The sequence below is a fragment of the Chrysemys picta genome, chromosome 3 (genome assembly GCF_011386835.1).
Source record: "Chrysemys picta bellii isolate R12L10 chromosome 3, ASM1138683v2, whole genome shotgun sequence".
NCBI lineage: Eukaryota > Metazoa > Chordata > Testudines > Emydidae > Chrysemys > Chrysemys picta.
In genome coordinates this window covers 133,678,324-133,696,524 of record NC_088793.1, presented here as the reverse complement: position 1 = coordinate 133,696,524, position 18,201 = coordinate 133,678,324, and the positions used below count along the sequence as shown (strand labels likewise).

General features: G+C 42.0%; 1 protein-coding gene across 11 annotated transcripts in view; it reads left to right on the top strand.

Moving 5' to 3' along the window:
* ARID4B (AT-rich interaction domain 4B) overlaps positions 1–18,201 on the top strand; it is a 152,606-nt gene that overhangs the window by 90,476 nt on the left and 43,929 nt on the right. For 10 of the 11 annotated variants that reach the window (XR_010600177.1, XR_010600176.1, XM_005291197.5 and 7 more), the window contains 5 exons: positions 680–752; positions 2,417–2,511; positions 3,630–3,727; positions 7,866–8,133; positions 10,238–10,410. Coding sequence is in view for 9 of the 11 variants with exons in the window: in XM_005291197.5 (XP_005291254.1) it covers positions 680–752; positions 2,417–2,511; positions 3,630–3,727; positions 7,866–8,133; positions 10,238–10,410 (707 nt within the window). In the remaining 2 variants the exon portion in view is untranslated. The remainder of the gene's footprint in view (positions 1–679; positions 753–2,416; positions 2,512–3,629; positions 3,728–7,865; positions 8,134–10,237; positions 10,411–18,201) is intronic. The other variant, XM_065590511.1, reaches the window with a different exon arrangement.

Genomic DNA, 18,201 nt, shown 5'->3' with positions numbered 1-18,201 from the left:
AATCTAGTGTAGAGGTTTATTACTGTCATAAATTTAATAGCCACAAATATTTTTGATGTACCTATTCTGGATTTGTTTGTTTCAAATTAATTCAGTGTATACCACGTACTCTGCTCCTCTGGCAATGTGCATGCAATGTCATTAACCTCAGCATGTTACTAGTGGCTTGTGGAACCGCTGAAGAAAAAAGTACAGGCACAATTTTATCTTCCGCTTCATCTTTGAAAGTGACTTAATCCATCCAGGCATTAAGAATAACCACATCTAATTATAGGACAAATGAATCTCAAAATTGTGTGTAATCTTTTGAGGAGCAATACTGGTGTCTACCAGACTCTGTTTTCTGCCTAATTTAACACAATTGAGAGCTTGTGTTGATTTATAAGTATTCTTATGACATTTTGATGATAATCTATTGAAAACCCCTAAAGACCAAACCATATATTTTTTACAGTTTTTATTAGCTGGAAATAGCCTTTCCTGTTTCCAAATCGCTTAACATTCAGAGACCATATGCCCTCTGTATAGCATGCCGTCAGTGTCATTAAATTTTACAGTAAATCAAACTTTTTAATGTAAACTTAATTTGCTACAATAGTTTTCCAAATTAACGTCTGGTAGTTAGAAGTGCTTAACAAGACAAGTGATAAATTTTATTTTCTTGTATTACTTATATTAGGAAGAAATAGAGCCTTTTCCAGAGGAAAGGGAGAATTTTCTACAACAGTTATACAAATTTATGGAAGACAGAGGTGGGTGTTTTATCTTCAATTATGTAATGTATATTGAAGCTTTGAGCTATGACCCACTATTGCTTTGCAATTCATTTTTGGGAACCAGTGTGGCCATATCCATCTCTTGCTGTGATCTGGGAGATTGTAGTCTGTCACTTGACCCTCTTTGTCTTCTCAGCATTCATGAATGCTAAAATGCAGACATATCCCTGCTTTGAAAAATAAGTGGATATGCTCCCTGTATATCATACACTATATCCCTGTGTTGTATATAGCTGTGCATTTAATGCCTAGTTTTGTTCTTAATTTTATTACTGCATACATTCCATTTCATAATTTTAATAAGATGCCTCAATAAATCTATTTTAGAACGACAAATATCATTTGGATGGTTCAATTCATTCTGGTTTTAGCTCGTGCCTTGTAATACCACCTGAATGTTTGTGGTGTTGATAAGGGAAACTGAAATGCCTTTAAAAACATATCCCTTTAATATGTCAAATCCTTAACAGATATATAGGAAGAGATTACAAATAAATATGCTTTCAGAAATCAAATAGTTTCTCTCTTAATTGTGTGGTAAGACTTGCGTTCAGAGGCCTCTGTTTCACCTACACACACACACACACATGAATTGTGATATCTTTAGTGGATTGAGATAAAAGTGAGCTTTTAAATAAAGCTGTATAGTTTGATTATGGTTTTTATTATCTTATTGTTAAGGGCCTATCAAATTCATGGCCATGAAAAACGTGTCACGGACTGTGAAATCTGGTCTCCCCCTATGAAATCTGGTCTTTTGTGTGCTTTTACTCTATACTATACATATTTCACGGGGGGCAGACCAGTGTTTCTCAAATTGGGGATCCTGAACCAAAAGGGAGTTGCGGGGGGGGTCACAAGGTTATTTTAGGGGGGTTCCGGTATTGTCACCCTTACTTCTGCGCTGACTTCAGAGCTGGGTGACAAGAGAGCACTGGCTGCAGGCCGGAAGCCCCCCTCTGAATGCAGAGCCGCCACCAGCAGCAGCACAGAAATATGGATGGCATGGTATGGTATTGCCACTCTTACTTTTGCACTGCTGCCTTCAGAGCTGGGCAGCCGGACAGTGGCGGACGCTGACTGAGAGCCCAGCTCTGAGGGCAGCAGCGCAAAAGTAAGAGTGGCAATACCATACCATGCCATCCTTACTTCTGTGCTGCTGCTGGTGGCGGCTTTGCATTCAGAGCTGGACTCCTGGCCTGTAGCCGCCACTCTCCAGCTGCCCACCTCTGAAGGCAGAGCCGCTGCCAGCAGCAATGCAGAAGTAAGAGTAGCAGTACTGCAACCCCCCTACAATAACCTTGCAAACCCTCCCCCCCCAATTCCTTTTTGGGTCAGGACCCCTACAATTACAATACCATGAAATTTCAGATTTAAATAGCTGAAATCATGAAATTTGTGATTTTTTAAATCCTATGACCGTGAAATTGACCAAAATGGGCCGTGAATTTGGTAGGGCCAGACTTATTGTATAAATAGAAAAATAAATAAAGACTGTACTATGAACATGATATGGTCAGAATCAAAGAGCTTGCAGTAATATATTTAGTAACGTGAAATAATTTAGGTATAAATTTCTGGTCTTGTGCTCAGTAAAAGGACACATTTCAAAATATTTTAATAATTGTATTCTTCCACAGGGACTCCTATTAATAAACGACCTGTACTTGGATACAGAAATTTGAATCTCTTTAAATTATTCAGACTTGTACACAAGCTTGGAGGATTTGATAATGTAAGTATTAAAGTTAAGATGGAAAGTATTTCAGACGCATAAAGTCTGAGGAAAAAAATATAGAAGATTAGATTTAAGTCATAGTAAATAAGACTCCTATACAAAAACTCTAGGAATCTGAAAAATTAATCCTGCAACATAATACACCCAGCAGCATTATTAAAAAAACAAACAGATTACATAATTAATTTATTTGTGATACATGCAGTAGATCTAACTATTGCTGTATAATAATGTAGTCAGTCAGAGTACTTCCTTCTTCTCTGAGGATTCAGTGAATACCTGTCTGAGAACCTTTGTTTTAGACACTGAGCAAATAGTAGAGACTTCTAAATCGCTGCACAAGACCTCAAATGCAAGCAATCTGAGTTAAGGTTTCTATGGCATCCTTAACTCCTCCCCACTGTGGATCATATATAGAAGACTGTGCTGGCTGGAATTAGCTGAACTGATCTTGAAGCAGCAATTGGATCACTTACTTGGAATTCCTGGGGAAGTAGACTCTATTCCTACTTTTGATGTCTTCCTATAAAATTAACTTATGGATTGGTCATGTATATTCATATAGTAAAATGCAGTGTCATCTTTCTGATGCTAAGGGTCACATACTTAGAGAACAAGATGTGTTACAGTACCTTTTGAGGACTGTTGGAACTGAGCATACTAAACAGGTTACAAAACTTGAGCACATCAAGAGTATAAAAGGCAGTGGAAGAGCTGATAGAGGCAGTTTCTGGGGAACCTGGGTATTGCACCATTCAGGACGTTAAAAATTGCCACAAACGTTTGAACTGCCTTCTTTATTTTAAATTAAAACTCCAGCTTTGGTAAATAAGGTTACTATCAAAGTAAGTTTTTGTTATAACCCACTTGGCTGACTCCTGCAGTTTGAGACCGTGGCTTACTGAAATGCAAAATGACAGAAGTTCTAAACTGACGATAATAATTCTGTGCAGCAGAACAGTGATTTTTTTGTTGAATACATTCTTTTGTGGATCTGAAATTTTTAAAAAAAAATTGTTAGCATTCATCTATTGTTGCGAAGATAATAGACTTAAATTAGTCTTATGTTTTGTACTAGATTAATGTGCACATTTGTATTTTGCTGTGTGTAACAGATTGAAAGTGGAGCAGTATGGAAGCAGGTGTATCAAGATCTTGGAATACCTGTGTTGAACTCAGCTGCAGGATATAATGTTAAATGTGCTTACAAAAAGTAAGTGATACAGCACATGTAAAATGGATGAAATATGAACAGTGATACCATTGTGGGGTGTTTATGTATAGATTCCAATGGAAACACCTCTTTTATGAAAAATAGTTACTGTCAATTGCATATTGTTAATTATTTTGGAATTTTAAGAATCAGAAATGTAGGACTGGCAAGGACCTTGATAGGACATCTAGTCCAATCCCCTGCACTGAGTCGGGACTCCAGCCTTGTCTACACTACAAAGTTTTGTCGGCAAAAGTTATGCCGCTTTAATTAAAGCATTTTAATTAAAACCACTGTTGCATGTCCACACTAGCTCCTTGTGTCAGCAGAGCACATCCACACTAACAGCTCTTGCATTGACACAGAGAGCAGTGCACTATGGTGCAGCCATCCCACTGTGCAACTGGCTGCAGGGTGCTTTGGGAAGGGTTTGCAATGCCTCATGGGGCAGGTACAGCATCACATGATGAGGTTTCTCAATCCCATCCTACTAGATTGCCAGTTGCTTTTCAGCTGAAGTTTGGTGTGGGGGAAGGAGGGAAAGGAGAGTGGTGTGTCTGGGGTGGGGGAGACAGCAGGCTGACCGACCTATCCTGAGGCAGGGGGAGGGGGACATCCCCTCCACGTCAGCCTGCTCCGCATAACAGTCTCTCCCAAAGCAGCCTGCTCTGCCTGCCTGCCTCTGGTTCTGTGATTCCCTCTGAGTTCTCCCAAAGCCTCGTCAGCTGCCGGGAGCAGCATCCTGAGAAGCTCTGTTTGCTCTCTGTGCTGAGGAACGTCAAAGCAGCATGGCAGTCCTGCCAGAGGCTGTATTCCTAGTGCAGGGCAGAACAGGAGCATTCCACATTAATGGTTAGTTCCCAATCCCAGAGCAGAGCAGCAGACCCAGCTGTCAGATTCTTCCCGGAGCTTTGAAAGGGAGGGGCGTATGCCTGCAGGACAGAAGAGATTAAAACAGAGAACAGAGCGGTCACAGCAGGCATTGTGAGATACTGGTGGAAGCCAGTTATGTCAACAAAACAAACAGCAGAATCTACACTGACGCTTTGTCACTTGAACTTTGCCGCAAAAAGCTTTATGCCTCTCGTTGAAGTGGTTTTATTTTGTTGGCGAAACAGCAGAGTTTTGCTGCCAAAAGTAGCTTTGCAGTGTGTATACCCCCCTTGTTTTGTCTACAAAAGGTAGCTTTTGCTGACAAAACTTTGTAGTGTAGACAAGGCCTAAGTTGTTGTTCACCTCATGCTATACTTAGGATTGTATCTCTTCTGTAATGTATGTTGTTGTTCTCTGTTGTGTCAAACACAAGCTACTTATCTTCACGACCTATCCATTCCCTATCTGTCATCTCTCATTTAGCATCAAAAGGTCAACTCCTACCTCTTATTGACCCCATGAGATCAGCCTCCTTTACCCACTTGTGACATTTTTCAAACCAGAGCCTTTGTGCATTCTACCATTCTGCCCCTCACGCTTGGAAGAAGAGTCCTGTAAACATCTGCAAAACTAATTCACTATTCTTCTCTCCTTAAAATTCTCCTCTGCCATTAAGCCTATAAAAAACTTGACAATAGCTTGGCCACTAGCGTATCAAGACCGCTTCCTACCATGCTGACCAATACTGTCTCACTGTTTCCTTGTACTTCCTCTTTGGTCTGTTTCTATCCATCTGGTGTCTCTTGTTTTACACTTAGATTGTAAGCTCTTTGGGGCAGGGACTGTCCTTTTGTTCTGTTTGTACAATGCCTAGGACAATGGAGTCCTGGTCCAGCATTGGGGCTCCTAGGCACTGTGATAATACAAATAATAAAAAATAATAATAGATATAAAAACTTCTCCAGTGCCAGAGGAACTTAAATCTGTGGTTTTGGATGGGGGTTAGTTTGCCACAATATCTAAAATATGTATATATTTTGATGCATTTTTGCTCTTTTTTTAAAAAAAAGTACAGTAAAAGCTTTGTTATCCAGCATGTTGGAGGAATGGGGTGCTAGTCAAAAATTCCAGTTAACTAAGAGTTATGCTTACCAATGGAGGGAGGGAGTTTGGTTGCAGGAGGCGGCTCAGGGATGAGGGTTGGGGTGTGGGAGGGGGTGTGGGCTCTGGGAGGGAGTTTGAGTGCTGGAGGGGGCTTGGGGTAGGGTGTTGGGGTATGGGAGGGGTTTTGAGGTGCTGGATCCGGGCGGCGCTCACGTTGGGTGGCTCCCCGCAAGCGGTGACATGTTCCAGCTGCTCCTAGGTGGAGGTGTGGCTAGGCAGCTCTGTGCGCTGCCTCTGCCTGCAGGCACCAACCCCACAGCTCCCATTGGATATCCAATGGGAGCTGCAGAGCCAGCGCTCGGGGTGGGGCAGGGATAGCGCATGGAGCCCCCGTAGCCATTCCTCTGCCTAGGAGCAGCCGGGACATGTCGCCGCTTGCAGGGAGCCACCCAAGGTGAGCGCCACCCGGATCCGGCACCCCAAAATGCTGTTTTCTAGAGCTTTCTGGTTGGTAAAGTGCTGGATAACACAGCTTTTACTGTATTGGGGGGGAAAAAAACGGAAGTGTAAAACATAATAGGAAGGTAAATCGGAGGAGTGGAAAACCTTGCATTATTATACATTCTATACTGCTGGTTGTCAAATGTTGGTCCACAAAGCCCTTGATGATGTCCACAGAATGAAGTAATTGGGAATCAGTAGTAGGGGATTGGGATGTTAGGAGGATGGGAGGTGGTTTGTGAAATGATCTCTCGCTCTGTTATGAAATGGTCAGTAGAATTGAAGTTTTTGAGGATAGCTATATGGTATCATGAGAGAACTATCATTAATTTCTATGGTCAGGTAGCTTTCACATTTGTATTTTTTTGCTACTGATGTTCCTAGATAAATGAGTAAAAGGTAAAAGATGGTGGCTTTAACAAGTTTTTGGTTAATTTTTAATATTTTTTGTAATGTCAAGACACTACTTTTGATAGATATTAGCCTTATGTTAGTCCAGTGCTTAAAATATTGTAGATTTTCTTTAGCTGTTCTGGAGAAGCTCTGTAGTGTAAAGATAAAGATACAGAATAAAATGGTAAAAAGGTACAAGAATGAGAAGATTATAAATAAATGTATAAAAGAAAAAGCCAAGCATTTGACTTGTTTGTAATGATATTTATACATTACTGGGGTAAAGTTTCTGGAACAAGGAATCTCAGCACAGTGAAATAATCTTTGGTAAATATTTAGGTATGGTGTTACCATTAGTATTCTCCAAGAGCTTTAAGAAGTCAGTTCAAATTCCATAGTATTAAGCTAGTCATTGCTAATGATATGATTGGTTTGAATGATCTTCTTTCTGATGCAGATATAATAGCATTTGAGAAAGGAAGATAGAGGGATAGAATCACAGAATATCTGGGTTGGAAGGGACCTCAGGAGGTCATTTAGTCCAACCCCCTGCTCAAAGCAGGACCAATCCCTGCAGAAAAATAAAAAATGCTTAATGCAGTATTGCAGTAAAAAGTCACTTTGTGTTACAGGATGACATATCCCAAATTCACTGAAACCAGGAAGTATTATCAGTTTGGAGTGTATTGGTTTCAAGGCAAACCACTATCACTTGTATTGCTTGTTTCTGTCAGTGTTTATAACATGCTACCACATGTGGCCTATGTCATAACTAATAATCAGAATCAAGTAGGTTTCTTTCTAGGAGGCTCAGAAAATGCCAATTGTAATTATAAGCTTAATTTTCAAATTGGTTTGACAGTTCATTCAAGATGAGAAGCACTTCTTGAGTTTCCATATTGCAGGGCTGAGCAAACTGGACACTGCTTTCCTTTGATTTTTCCTTTCCTGAATTGGTAGAATATTTTTATTCCTGTTTGTGTTCTTAAATGTTTTCTGTATTTTGGGTATTTCTGTAATACTGGTTGATTAAGAGGTATCGTTTGCGTGTTTAAATATAGTAAGAAGTAGAAACAAAAAAAGAAAAATGGTCAAACTGATACCAGATTTTCACAAACAAGTTTTGTTAGTTTTAATATAACCTATTTATTGTATCCTATGAAATACATGTATTTTATGTAGCAAAGGTGTAAAGATCTCACTAGGTTAATATATATGTAAATTAATGTTAGCATCATGTCATGGAATTTAATTTTTCTTCCTTCAGATATCTATATGGTTTTGAAGAATACTGCACATCGGCTAATATTGAATTTCAAATGGCATTGCCAGAGAAAATGACGAATAAGCCCTGCAAAGAGTGTGAAAAAGAAAAAGAATTGAAAATGCGTGAAGAACCTGAACAGGATGTAAAAGAAATAAAAGTTGTTAAAGAAGAGCATAAGGAGGAGGAAGAAGTGATCATACAACAGGAAGAAACAAAACCAGCTGAGAATGATAATGAATGTAAAGAAGATGATAAACCCACCTTTCTGGTAAAATACTTTGTTTATGTTAAGCCCAGTTGCTAAATTGAGGTAGTGTTTGTGAGGGAAGTAGGAGGTAGGGTATTAAGTAGGGCTGAAATCACCTTGGTGGAGTTAAAAAAAACAAACACCTAAACAGTTTAGCACGTTGTCTTGATAATGCTTTGTTCTTTCCTTATTATTAATACTGATCATATCACAGCTCTGAAAATAGGGTTTGGTGGCTGAGAGCAGCTGCATAGCTAAAGGAGGATAAGTACAACATACTATGGGCCAGATCCATCTCTGGATGTATGCTGGCTGCTGCAGAGGGTCTTGGAAGCAAAACATCCATGACCTCCTACAGAACAGCTACAACCTACAGTCAAATTCATACCAAAATGTGTGGCCTACTTTGGCCTGAAAGGGGCTGTATCCTCTTAGCAGCTATAATAGTAGGATTTCTGTTTTGAACCTGGCTTTAGATTTAAGTCTCAGTCCTACAGTGCATTGCATCTGCATGGACACCTTCCATTCCCATCCCCACACCAAAATCAGTGAAGTTCCACAAGGATTCAGGGATCCACCCCAGGTCAATGCATTGCAGGACTAGGACCTATGCACTTCAGAGGGATCTGCAGGCACACGTTTAAGCCTTTAGAAAGTGCCATTGAGGTTGTTGGGATTCTATGTGTAGGCATAAAGATTTGTCTGAGGCCTTGGCTACACTTGCAAGTTACAGCGCTGTAAAGCCTCCCCCAGCGCTGTAACTCACTCCCCATCCACACTGGCAGGGCACTTACAGCGCTGTATCTCCCTGGGTACACCGCTGCAGGTACTCCACATCTCCAAGAGGAATAACAGCTGCAGCGGAGTGCCTACGACTCTGGGGTGTGAGTGTAAACGCTTGCAGAGCTGTACTAATCACCTTGTCAAGTGGCCAATCCTCTCCATTGTTGTGACCGGCTGCAGGAATGCGGAAGTGCCGGTTTCAAGCTCCTACCACAGAGAGAACCAAACAGTTTGCAGCTTGCTTTGAGTGAGTGAATGAATGAGCAGGGGGCCGGGAGTTCGGAACTTGCAAAATAGAGAGCTGACATGCTCCAAAAAGCACTCGAGATCTCTCCCCCCACACTCCCCGTCACAATCCACTCCACCCCCCACCCCCCCACCCCGTTTTGAAAAGCACGTTGCAGCCACATGAATGCTGGGATAGCTGCCCATAATGCACCGCTCCCAACACAGCTGCAAATGTTACAAGTGTGGCCACACCACTGCGCTGGCAGTGTGGACAGACTGCAGCGCTTTTACCTACTCAGCTGTACGAAGACAGGTTTACCTCACCGTGCTGTACAGCTGCAAGTGTAGCCAAGGCCTGAGTGAAGTCATTTGTAAGTCAGGACTTCAAGCTACTCCCACACCACCCGCACAAAGACACCTGAAAAGGGTGGCAGGAGCACTACTTGACATCTGTTTTTAAGGCCCACTGCATTTAGGGTGAAATCTTTAAAAGGAAATTATCAAAGAGATGCTGTCAGTTTAAAAATTGCATTTAATAAAAACACTAGGCCCTAAGATTATTAAAGATGACTACATTTAAAATATTTTTATTTTTCATTTGAATGCTGTTAATTTTTTTACTGTTGTTCAGTTTGGAGAATGAAAATTGATTAGTAGGTTTTACTTTTAGTTTAGTTTCTAGTCAGCTTCGCTTTTGGAGTCTCGTGAATTTGGCACAATGAAACAATTTTGAGCCACACAGAAAAAAAATGTTAGTTTTTTGTTCAGAGGTTGTTTCCATTGGAATTGAACGAAATGTAAGGGAAACTAGAATGTCTTGAGTGTTTTTAAAGCTCGTTTTTTGAAAGAAATTTGGGTGCGGATTTGTTCTGGCAGTTTCACATTAAATGTTTCTTCTATTCAAAACATTAATGGTTGATTCTGTACCTTTGACTCAAGCAATCCTTCTGCAAAATTTAGTCATTTAATAACAAAGAATATACTGGGAATGGTAACAATCCTAAAACTTTGAATTATTTCTTCCAGTTGGTTAAGTGTGTTTTGTCTGCCTTTTTTCAAATACTTGTCATGTTGATTTCTATTGTAGGTTAACTGCATTTTTATATTTTCTTAGGAAAACAAACAAAACTTGCAAGAATCTATGTATACTCAGTCTGACCAGGAAAAGGAATTCAGTTCAACCAAACCAGAAGATGAAGCCAATCTTGGAGATAAAGAGGAAGAGAATATTAAAGAAATGGAAATTCTTAACACAAACATGGAGGCTGAAGAAAAAGAAAAATCAGGGTAAGAGGTTTTTTTTTAAGTTAAGGAACCTGATGTCACTGATGTTTTAGTTAAAAATATGTTTGAACGTCAACATCAAACGGTATTGAGAGACCCTAATCCTGCAAAGACATAAGCATGTGTTTAACTTCATGTACCATGAATAATCCTATTGACGTTAGTGGAGCTACTCACATTGCTAAAGCGAAACATTTGTATGAGTCTTTCCAGGTTCAGGGCCTAAATATTTAAAACCCAGTGAGCAAGGGGAAACATACAGAGTATAAGTAATTTAAGTCTATTTGCTTAAAAAAATAAGGCAGCCATCCTAGTGGCCTAGTGTTTGCTCAGCTCTGCTACCTGTATGGGGTGGTTTTCTGGTTCCCACCTCTTGCTCTTGGGACTGTTATGGAGACAGTGTTATAGGAAGGGAGTATCTTGCATCTCTCAATAGCAGTCTTTGGTTGAGTAAGAGATGATTTTGACAGGATCAGAAGATACTCCTTTCCAGCTCTTCACAAGAGAAGGCGATTGCAAGTGAATTAAAATGAAGTAATATCGGTGCTGGGGCCCAGAGAGTCAGTGGATGAAACAGGGAAGCAGAACTTTCCTCCCTGCATGCATGTGTGTATGTATTCTCCACAAAACAATGGATAGAAAGGTTTTCATATTTAAACGCAAAAAGATTTGTTCCATGTATTACCTTCATACATCTGCCCTGAGGTCAAAACGGAATGGACAGTTCTTAATTAGACCTAGCATAGCTAACAACTTACATCCTTGACAAGAACTGCATATACATTGTCGGGTGTCTGAGCGCTATCCTAAACCATTGTGTTTTGGACACACATCCTGCCCCTTAGAATCATAGAATATCAGGGTTGGAAGGGACCTCAGGAGGTCATCTAGTCCAACCCCCTGCTCTCAAAGCAGGACCAGTCCCCAGATAGATTTTTGCCCCAGATCCCTAAATGGCCCCCTCAAGGATTGAACTCACAACCCTGGGTTTAGCAGGCCAGTGCTCAAACCACTGAGCTATTCCTCTCCCCTCCCCCCTTTCTCGTCTGAGGGTGAGAGCAGCCCAAAAGGTGATAGAACTTGTGTGGTTGAGCTGCAGGTGTGAAGAAGGTGTGCAGAAATGCTCTAGAACTGTGTTTTATGGAGATTCCATTCACTATACCATGGAAGGGTTTCCTGAGCCTGGAATATAGATGTGGCCACTGCACTGGATTTGGCCCATAGGAAATTGTGTAAATATTGTGTAAATATTGCATCATTGACACATTTCACTATGTAGAAAGGAGATAGTAAATAATTGATTATACAAAAAATATATTAGGTAGAGTAAAATAATTTGCATAGTTAAAATATAAGATGATACATTTTTAATTGGAAATCTACCCAGACAATAGAAAAAGTGTGGTGAAGAGAGTTATGCCTCTTACTTCAGAACTGAATTTGGCTCAGTGTCTTTAAAATATCACCCGGCAAGGTCTTTTAAAAGTGTGGGGACATCTTTCTAATACCGATGTTGACCAAATAACAATGTAAATTAAATAATAAAATTATAAAACTATTCTCAAATAACAATTTGTATCTGTTTAACTTGGGATCAGATTAGTTCCTCTACATGAGGAGAAGGCTTGCCTAGAGGATAGGAAGCTCCATGAGTTTCTCCTTGCACAGTTTCTACCAGACTGCTCCATTGTGGGGAAGGCAGGATTTCAGTCCCAGCTTGCAGATTTTGGGATATCTGCTGGAGGCCAGGAGTGTCTTCCTAGAGGGCCTGTACTCCACCTACCAGTGTCTTATCACTCAGTCCTTTTGAAACAGGGTTTTCCTGCTGACCTCCCTCTTGTAATCCCTTCTAAATTGGGTTCCGCAACACAATGGGGCTCTGTGCAAAAGTTAATACAGAATGAGGTGGTATTAACTTTTGAGCTTTTCGCCTCCATTTTATTTTGTGTAGAGGGGAGGCTAAGTGTGATATCTGCAGCACACTAATTCCTCTCCGGTGCTATTCCCTGGCTACTCTTGTATCCCGACCATGTTGAGTAGTCTACACAGATCTGAAGACAGGGAGACAAAGCAGCATCTCCCCACCCCTTCTCTATGGGCAAGGATTGATGTATATGTATGGTCCTTTGTGTGCTGATTGAGAGGTAGACAATCTCTGGGCAATAGAAGATAATGAAAAATTGGTTTCTTAGTGTTCTTATTAGTGTCTTAGTGTTCTTATTGAGTATGTGGAACATCACTCTTATGTTGTCTGTTTCAAAGAGAACTTTCCAGAGTTTTGGAAACTCAACCTTCTGCCTAAATTAGAATTCCTTCATAGTTAATGTGTCCAAGAATAAAATGGTAAAAGGCTATCAGTCTGGCAACTTCAGGACATAAGTTTAACACTGCTAGTTTCAGGAAGAAATGTCCTCCAGCTACCTCAATGTAGTATTGCATAATTAGGAGCTTTCCTCTGTTGTGTCTATTGAATTATTCATTTTGTAAATATTGAAGGCCAAATGGACTATTTTTCTTCAATATGGCATTTCTTAACTTCCTAGAAATTGAGTCATTTGACAGAAAAAAATCCTTTAAAGATACCTTATGTGGAGACATGTCACATATATAAAGTACTATTGAAACAATCTGGCCCAACATTCTTTTTTGTGAGGGGATTTCTCATGGATAGTCAATGAAACTAAAAGGCAACAAATTTAAAACTAGTAACAAGAAGTACTTTTCTACACACAGAACAATTAGCCCATGGAACTTACTCCCTCAAGATTGAGGCCAAGAGCTTAACAGGATTTTTAAAAAGATTGGACATTTATATTGATAACAAGAATATCAACTTTTTATCATAAGGATTCAAAAAGCCAAACAAGATTTTTGAAACAGATATAAGACCTCATGCTTTAGGGCATAAGCCAAGCTCTGACTAATCAGAATTGTGAAGAAACTTTCTTTGTGGATATTTTATTCCATAACTGCCCTCTGGAGGGGTTTCTTGCACCTTCCTCTGAAGTATCTGCTATTTTAGGATTAGTCTACGCTACCACCCTACATTGGCACAGCTGCACCGATGCAGCTGTGCTGCTGTAACGCATCTGGTGAAGACACGCTATGCCAACAGGAGAGCTTCTCCCCCCGACATAGTACAGTGTGGACACTGCTTTAAGTTGATGTAACTTATGTCGCTAAGTGGCGTGGTTTTTTCACACCCCTGAGCGACATAACTTACATCGACTTAAGTGGTAGTGTAGTCAAGCGCAGAGACACAATATTGGATTAGAAGGACTGCTGGGCTGAGCCAGTTTGGCAATTCCTGTGTTCCTGAGTATTGCCTTAGGGTTAGTTTACACTTCACTGTTGGTTAGTTTACATTTCATTGTTTATATTGATGTTCCTCTGGCCTGGAGGTGGCCAGATAAGATTCTCTTTGGAGCCCTTCAAAGTAGCTCTTGTTATAGTGCTGGAGGATCATAACTGAGAGATGCAAGATGCTCCATTCCTCCATGCGCCTCTTCCTGGCCTGACTATGCTGTCCCTGAAACCTCTGCCTGGCTTGGGGTGCCATTGGCTGGATCTCCCTTTGGACTGTTGCTTACTAGCATAGAGCCCTAAGAGTGGGAGTACTGGATTAGCCCACACGCAACATTCTCTGCTTGCTAGTACCTGCAGATGGAATTCTAATTTTCACTGGCTTGAAATTTCCTGGACTCTTTCTCTGAGAGAAAAAGAATCTTGCTTGACCAACATCTACTAGGTCCTCAATTAATTTTTGGTTGTTGATGGAACATATGGTTAAGTATTTCTGACCAAAATATTTTCTTTTCTAAACCTATAGTTTTGAACTCCTCTGATCCTGATACTTCCACTTTTTAGCACTTGACCACAAATTTTCCTAGGAATTGAGGGTACATCTATACTTACTTCCTGGTCCGGATGTAAGTGATCGATCTTCTGGGATCGATTTATCGCGTCTTGTCTAGACGTGATAAATCGATCCCAGATCGATCCTGGAAGTGCTCGCCGTCGACGCCGGTACTCCAGCTCAGCGAGAGGAGTACGCGGCATCGACGGGGGAGCCTGCCTGCCGCGTCTGGACACGCGGTAAGTTCGGACTAAGGTACCTTAGTCCGAAGTGGGGGGTTAGTGTGGACCAGGCCTGAGACTAGCAGATTGTGCCAATATGGAAAAAAATGCTATTTAGCAGACTTAAAAAAAGTCTTTAAAAAGTTAAACAAATTACTTTAAAAACTAGGGGAAAACTCATGGTACATAAAATAGAGATCAAAATCTGATGGCAATTTTCTTCTCTGAGTGAACCTATGAATAATAAGAGTGGGCCTCACTAAGTGATTTAAGATGATCTTTCTCACTTAATAGTGAGGATAACATTGAAAACTTAGCCCTGTATGTGAAAGTGAGCAGTGAAATACCAGACAGCAAGACTGTGAACGCATATCTTTGCATGCACAAAAACCTGCATTTGTGTACCTTACTACCAGCTATGCATGTGCATATGTAAGCTTTTGTTTAAGGAATGCAAATTTTGTAGGCATGTTAATGAAGACCATTAGATAGGGATTTTTTTTTAAGACACTTAATGATAAGAATATGTAAGAAAGTAAGTCAGAAGCTGTGTTTCACATACAGGAGGTAACAGGTTAACAGATGTAGTGTGTTTCTTCTGCCCTTTGCAGTTTATTCTGTGGGTACTTCGAAAAGTAGCATAGGTTTTTTTTTTTAGTGTTGTTGTAGCTGTGTTGGTCCCAGGATATTAGAGAGACAGGGAGGGTGAAGGACCTGAAGAAGAGCTCTGTGTAAGCTCAAAAACTTGTGTCTCTCACCAACAGTAGTTGGTCCAGTAAAAGATACTACCTCACCCACCTTGTCTCTAGTTTTTTATTTGTCAGAAGAGGTATATTTTGAAGGCTTTGTGATGAATGAATGTAAAATTGTAGGAGAGGGATTTAAAATATCACAGGAAGGTGTGGGTTACTGTGGCTGGCTGACAGTCATATTGGTTGGCTTTGAACCAAATAAAGCACTATACATTAAAGTTAACTCATACAGTAAAATTTAATTTTGTGTAAAGTAAATTATTTGAGGGGGAGAAATGCGTCGTCTTCCTTGCACAGTTGGTGTGAACACCAGTTTAAATTTTTCACTGTTAGTGTCAGCACAAAAAGATCAATTTATACCAGTTACATTTGTATAGCGTCATATATAGGGACTCACCCATTTGGTCTGTGCATTGTATTTCTGTGTGTATGTGTCATGGGGGCATGCCTCTCTAGGATATCCTCTTGTGGCTGTTGTGGCCTGCAGGTGCATTGCACTCAGCACCCCTTGGGTCTTTTTCAACAATTGCCCAGAGCAGGTTAGTTCAAACTGTTTGCAGAATCTGATTTATTCACAGTTCCGAAATATACCCCTTTATATGGTTCAATCTAGTCACTTGTTCTACAGACATAACTCATTTGTTTAGCCCCTCCAGTTCACACCCACTCTGGCTCCATGTAAAAGTCAGTTTCTTCTCCTGTCTTGGAGGCTGCAGCCCTCTTCCCAGAGCTGGGTTGTACTTCAGACAATCCCTCTTGAGCTCTCCTTACTACAGGAGTCTCCTAGCTCTCCTCCTTGAAACTGGAAGTAGATTTTAGGTCAGCTGTAGAGCTCAGGCAGTTTCTCCCCAAGCTGGCCCTTTTCCCAATTTAAAAGTGCTGAAGGATACAATTTTAGGCTGATGCTTTAACCACATTAATTTTAATAACGGGTCTTGTGAGGTTATAGTCCAGTACTTCATGTTGAACAGCCTATTCCAACTTCCTGATGTGTAAGTGTGCAAAAGTCTTTTTTGTTTTCTTTCGAATGATCTGTCCAAAAATTTCTGAAAAAACAATCACACAGCAGTTCTTCTTCGAGCGATGGTTCCCTATGTGTATTCCAAACGTGGGGGTGAGCATGCACACCATGACTCTGGAGCTGGAAGGTTTTCTTAGCACTGTCTGCTGACCTGCATGTGTGTCATGCGGCGCCTCATATTCACAGCTGAGGGTATGATAGGCCTGTCAGTGCCTCTCCAGTTGCCTCTTACCGCCATGTGCCCAGAGTTGGAACCATTGTTCCTTCACGCTTTTAGTCTTTTCGCTAAGACAGTGACTGGGTCAGTTTGTATATAGTTGTTCCTTCTTGTAGATAGCCGTATATAGTAGTTGTTAATTAGTTAGTGGTAGTTCACCCCTTTTGGGATACACTCTCCCACCCCCTGGGGACTATGCCCTGAGTTCCAGGGTTTAAAAACTGTTTCCTGCTCACGCTTGTTCTCCGTGAATGACGAGCACTAGTGGGGTCTTTACTGCCTCAGCGAGGCTCACATTGCATCTCGTTGCTCGATTTGTAAATATTTACTGCCCCAAACTTGGGAAGCTTGGGAGCTCCACCTCCGAAAACATCTAATGGAGTAAGCAATGAGACCGAATGCTCACTCAGATCCAGGACCATCAGAACAGCATCCGTCACCAGCAGTGAGTGCTCCTCCCAGCATTTCACATGCCCCGGATCCAGCAATACCGATGGCCAAAGAGAAGCCCAGGCATGAGAGTAAGAAGCACTCTCATGGGCATAAGAGCAGATTTCCATCATGGGCTGCTTCTAAGCGCAGCGTTTCCTCCTTAAGCCAGGCCAGGTCGGGTGAGATGTCGCTCACCAACACTGCTGCACCAGCACCCAAGCTTCCCCAGGTGGAGGGTAAAGCTAAGTGGAGATGGGATCTGGCGGTACCGATGGTCGAGCCAGTACCCGCTCACCCAGAGCAATCCCTGGCATGTGCACTGCCCGTCTCATCGCCACCTTCGAGCCATCTAGGCCAGCCAGCCTGTGGATACTAACTAGGTCTTCTGGCATCTCCAGTAGCACTCCCCAAACTCCACGCCCTTGGGAGCCCCTTCTCTCAGCAGAGGAATTGGTTCTCCACTCCTCTCCGGACCCCCGCTCGCTTGCAAGGTCCCCACTCCAGTGGAACTGCTCCTATTCCTCCCGGACAGCCCCCTCCTGGCACTGCACTGAGCCCCACCCGTTTTGTTGGTTTCACGACTACCAAAGTCATCTTCAGAGTCCAAGGACTTCTCTGAGCCAGAACCATCCTTCTCCCCAATGTTTTGATACAGCTCGGACTCATGTCCCAGGCCGCCTCATCCACCGGCATATGACCCAGCAACGAGAGTCTGGTATCGGTACACGTGGGGCCCACCGCATGCCCAGGACCCATCCTCTTGGCTGCACTAGGCACCCTGGGACCCCTACCGCCAGTGCTATCCGCTCTGCTAAGCCTCCTACAACTCTGCCCAGGCTCCTCCACCAGCACTGTTAGGCTCAGAGGAACAGGCAGATGTATAGCCAGTCCCGCCGGTCCCTATGGTCGCTTCCTCCTCACCTGACGAGGCGCTCATTCCTCCTTCCTCTCTCCCCCAGATGATCAAAGGCAGTATCAGGACCTGTTGCAGAGGGTGGCAGTGGACCGGACATACAGCTGGAGGAGGTTCAGGACCAGCAACCACAGCTCCTGGACATCCAGGCCTCAGGGACCTTCTAGGGTGGCTATCCCTATCAATGATGCCATTCTCCAACCAGCACAGGCAGTATGGCATACCCTTGCCTCATATGCCCCCACACCAAAGCAGGCAGAGTGGAGGTATTGTATCCCAGCTAAGGGAGTGGACTTCCTCTTTTCTCACCCACCTCTCTTGTGCATGCAGCAGAGGAACGGGTGCACCAGCACACACAAAAGTTGACCCCCTCCAGACCAGG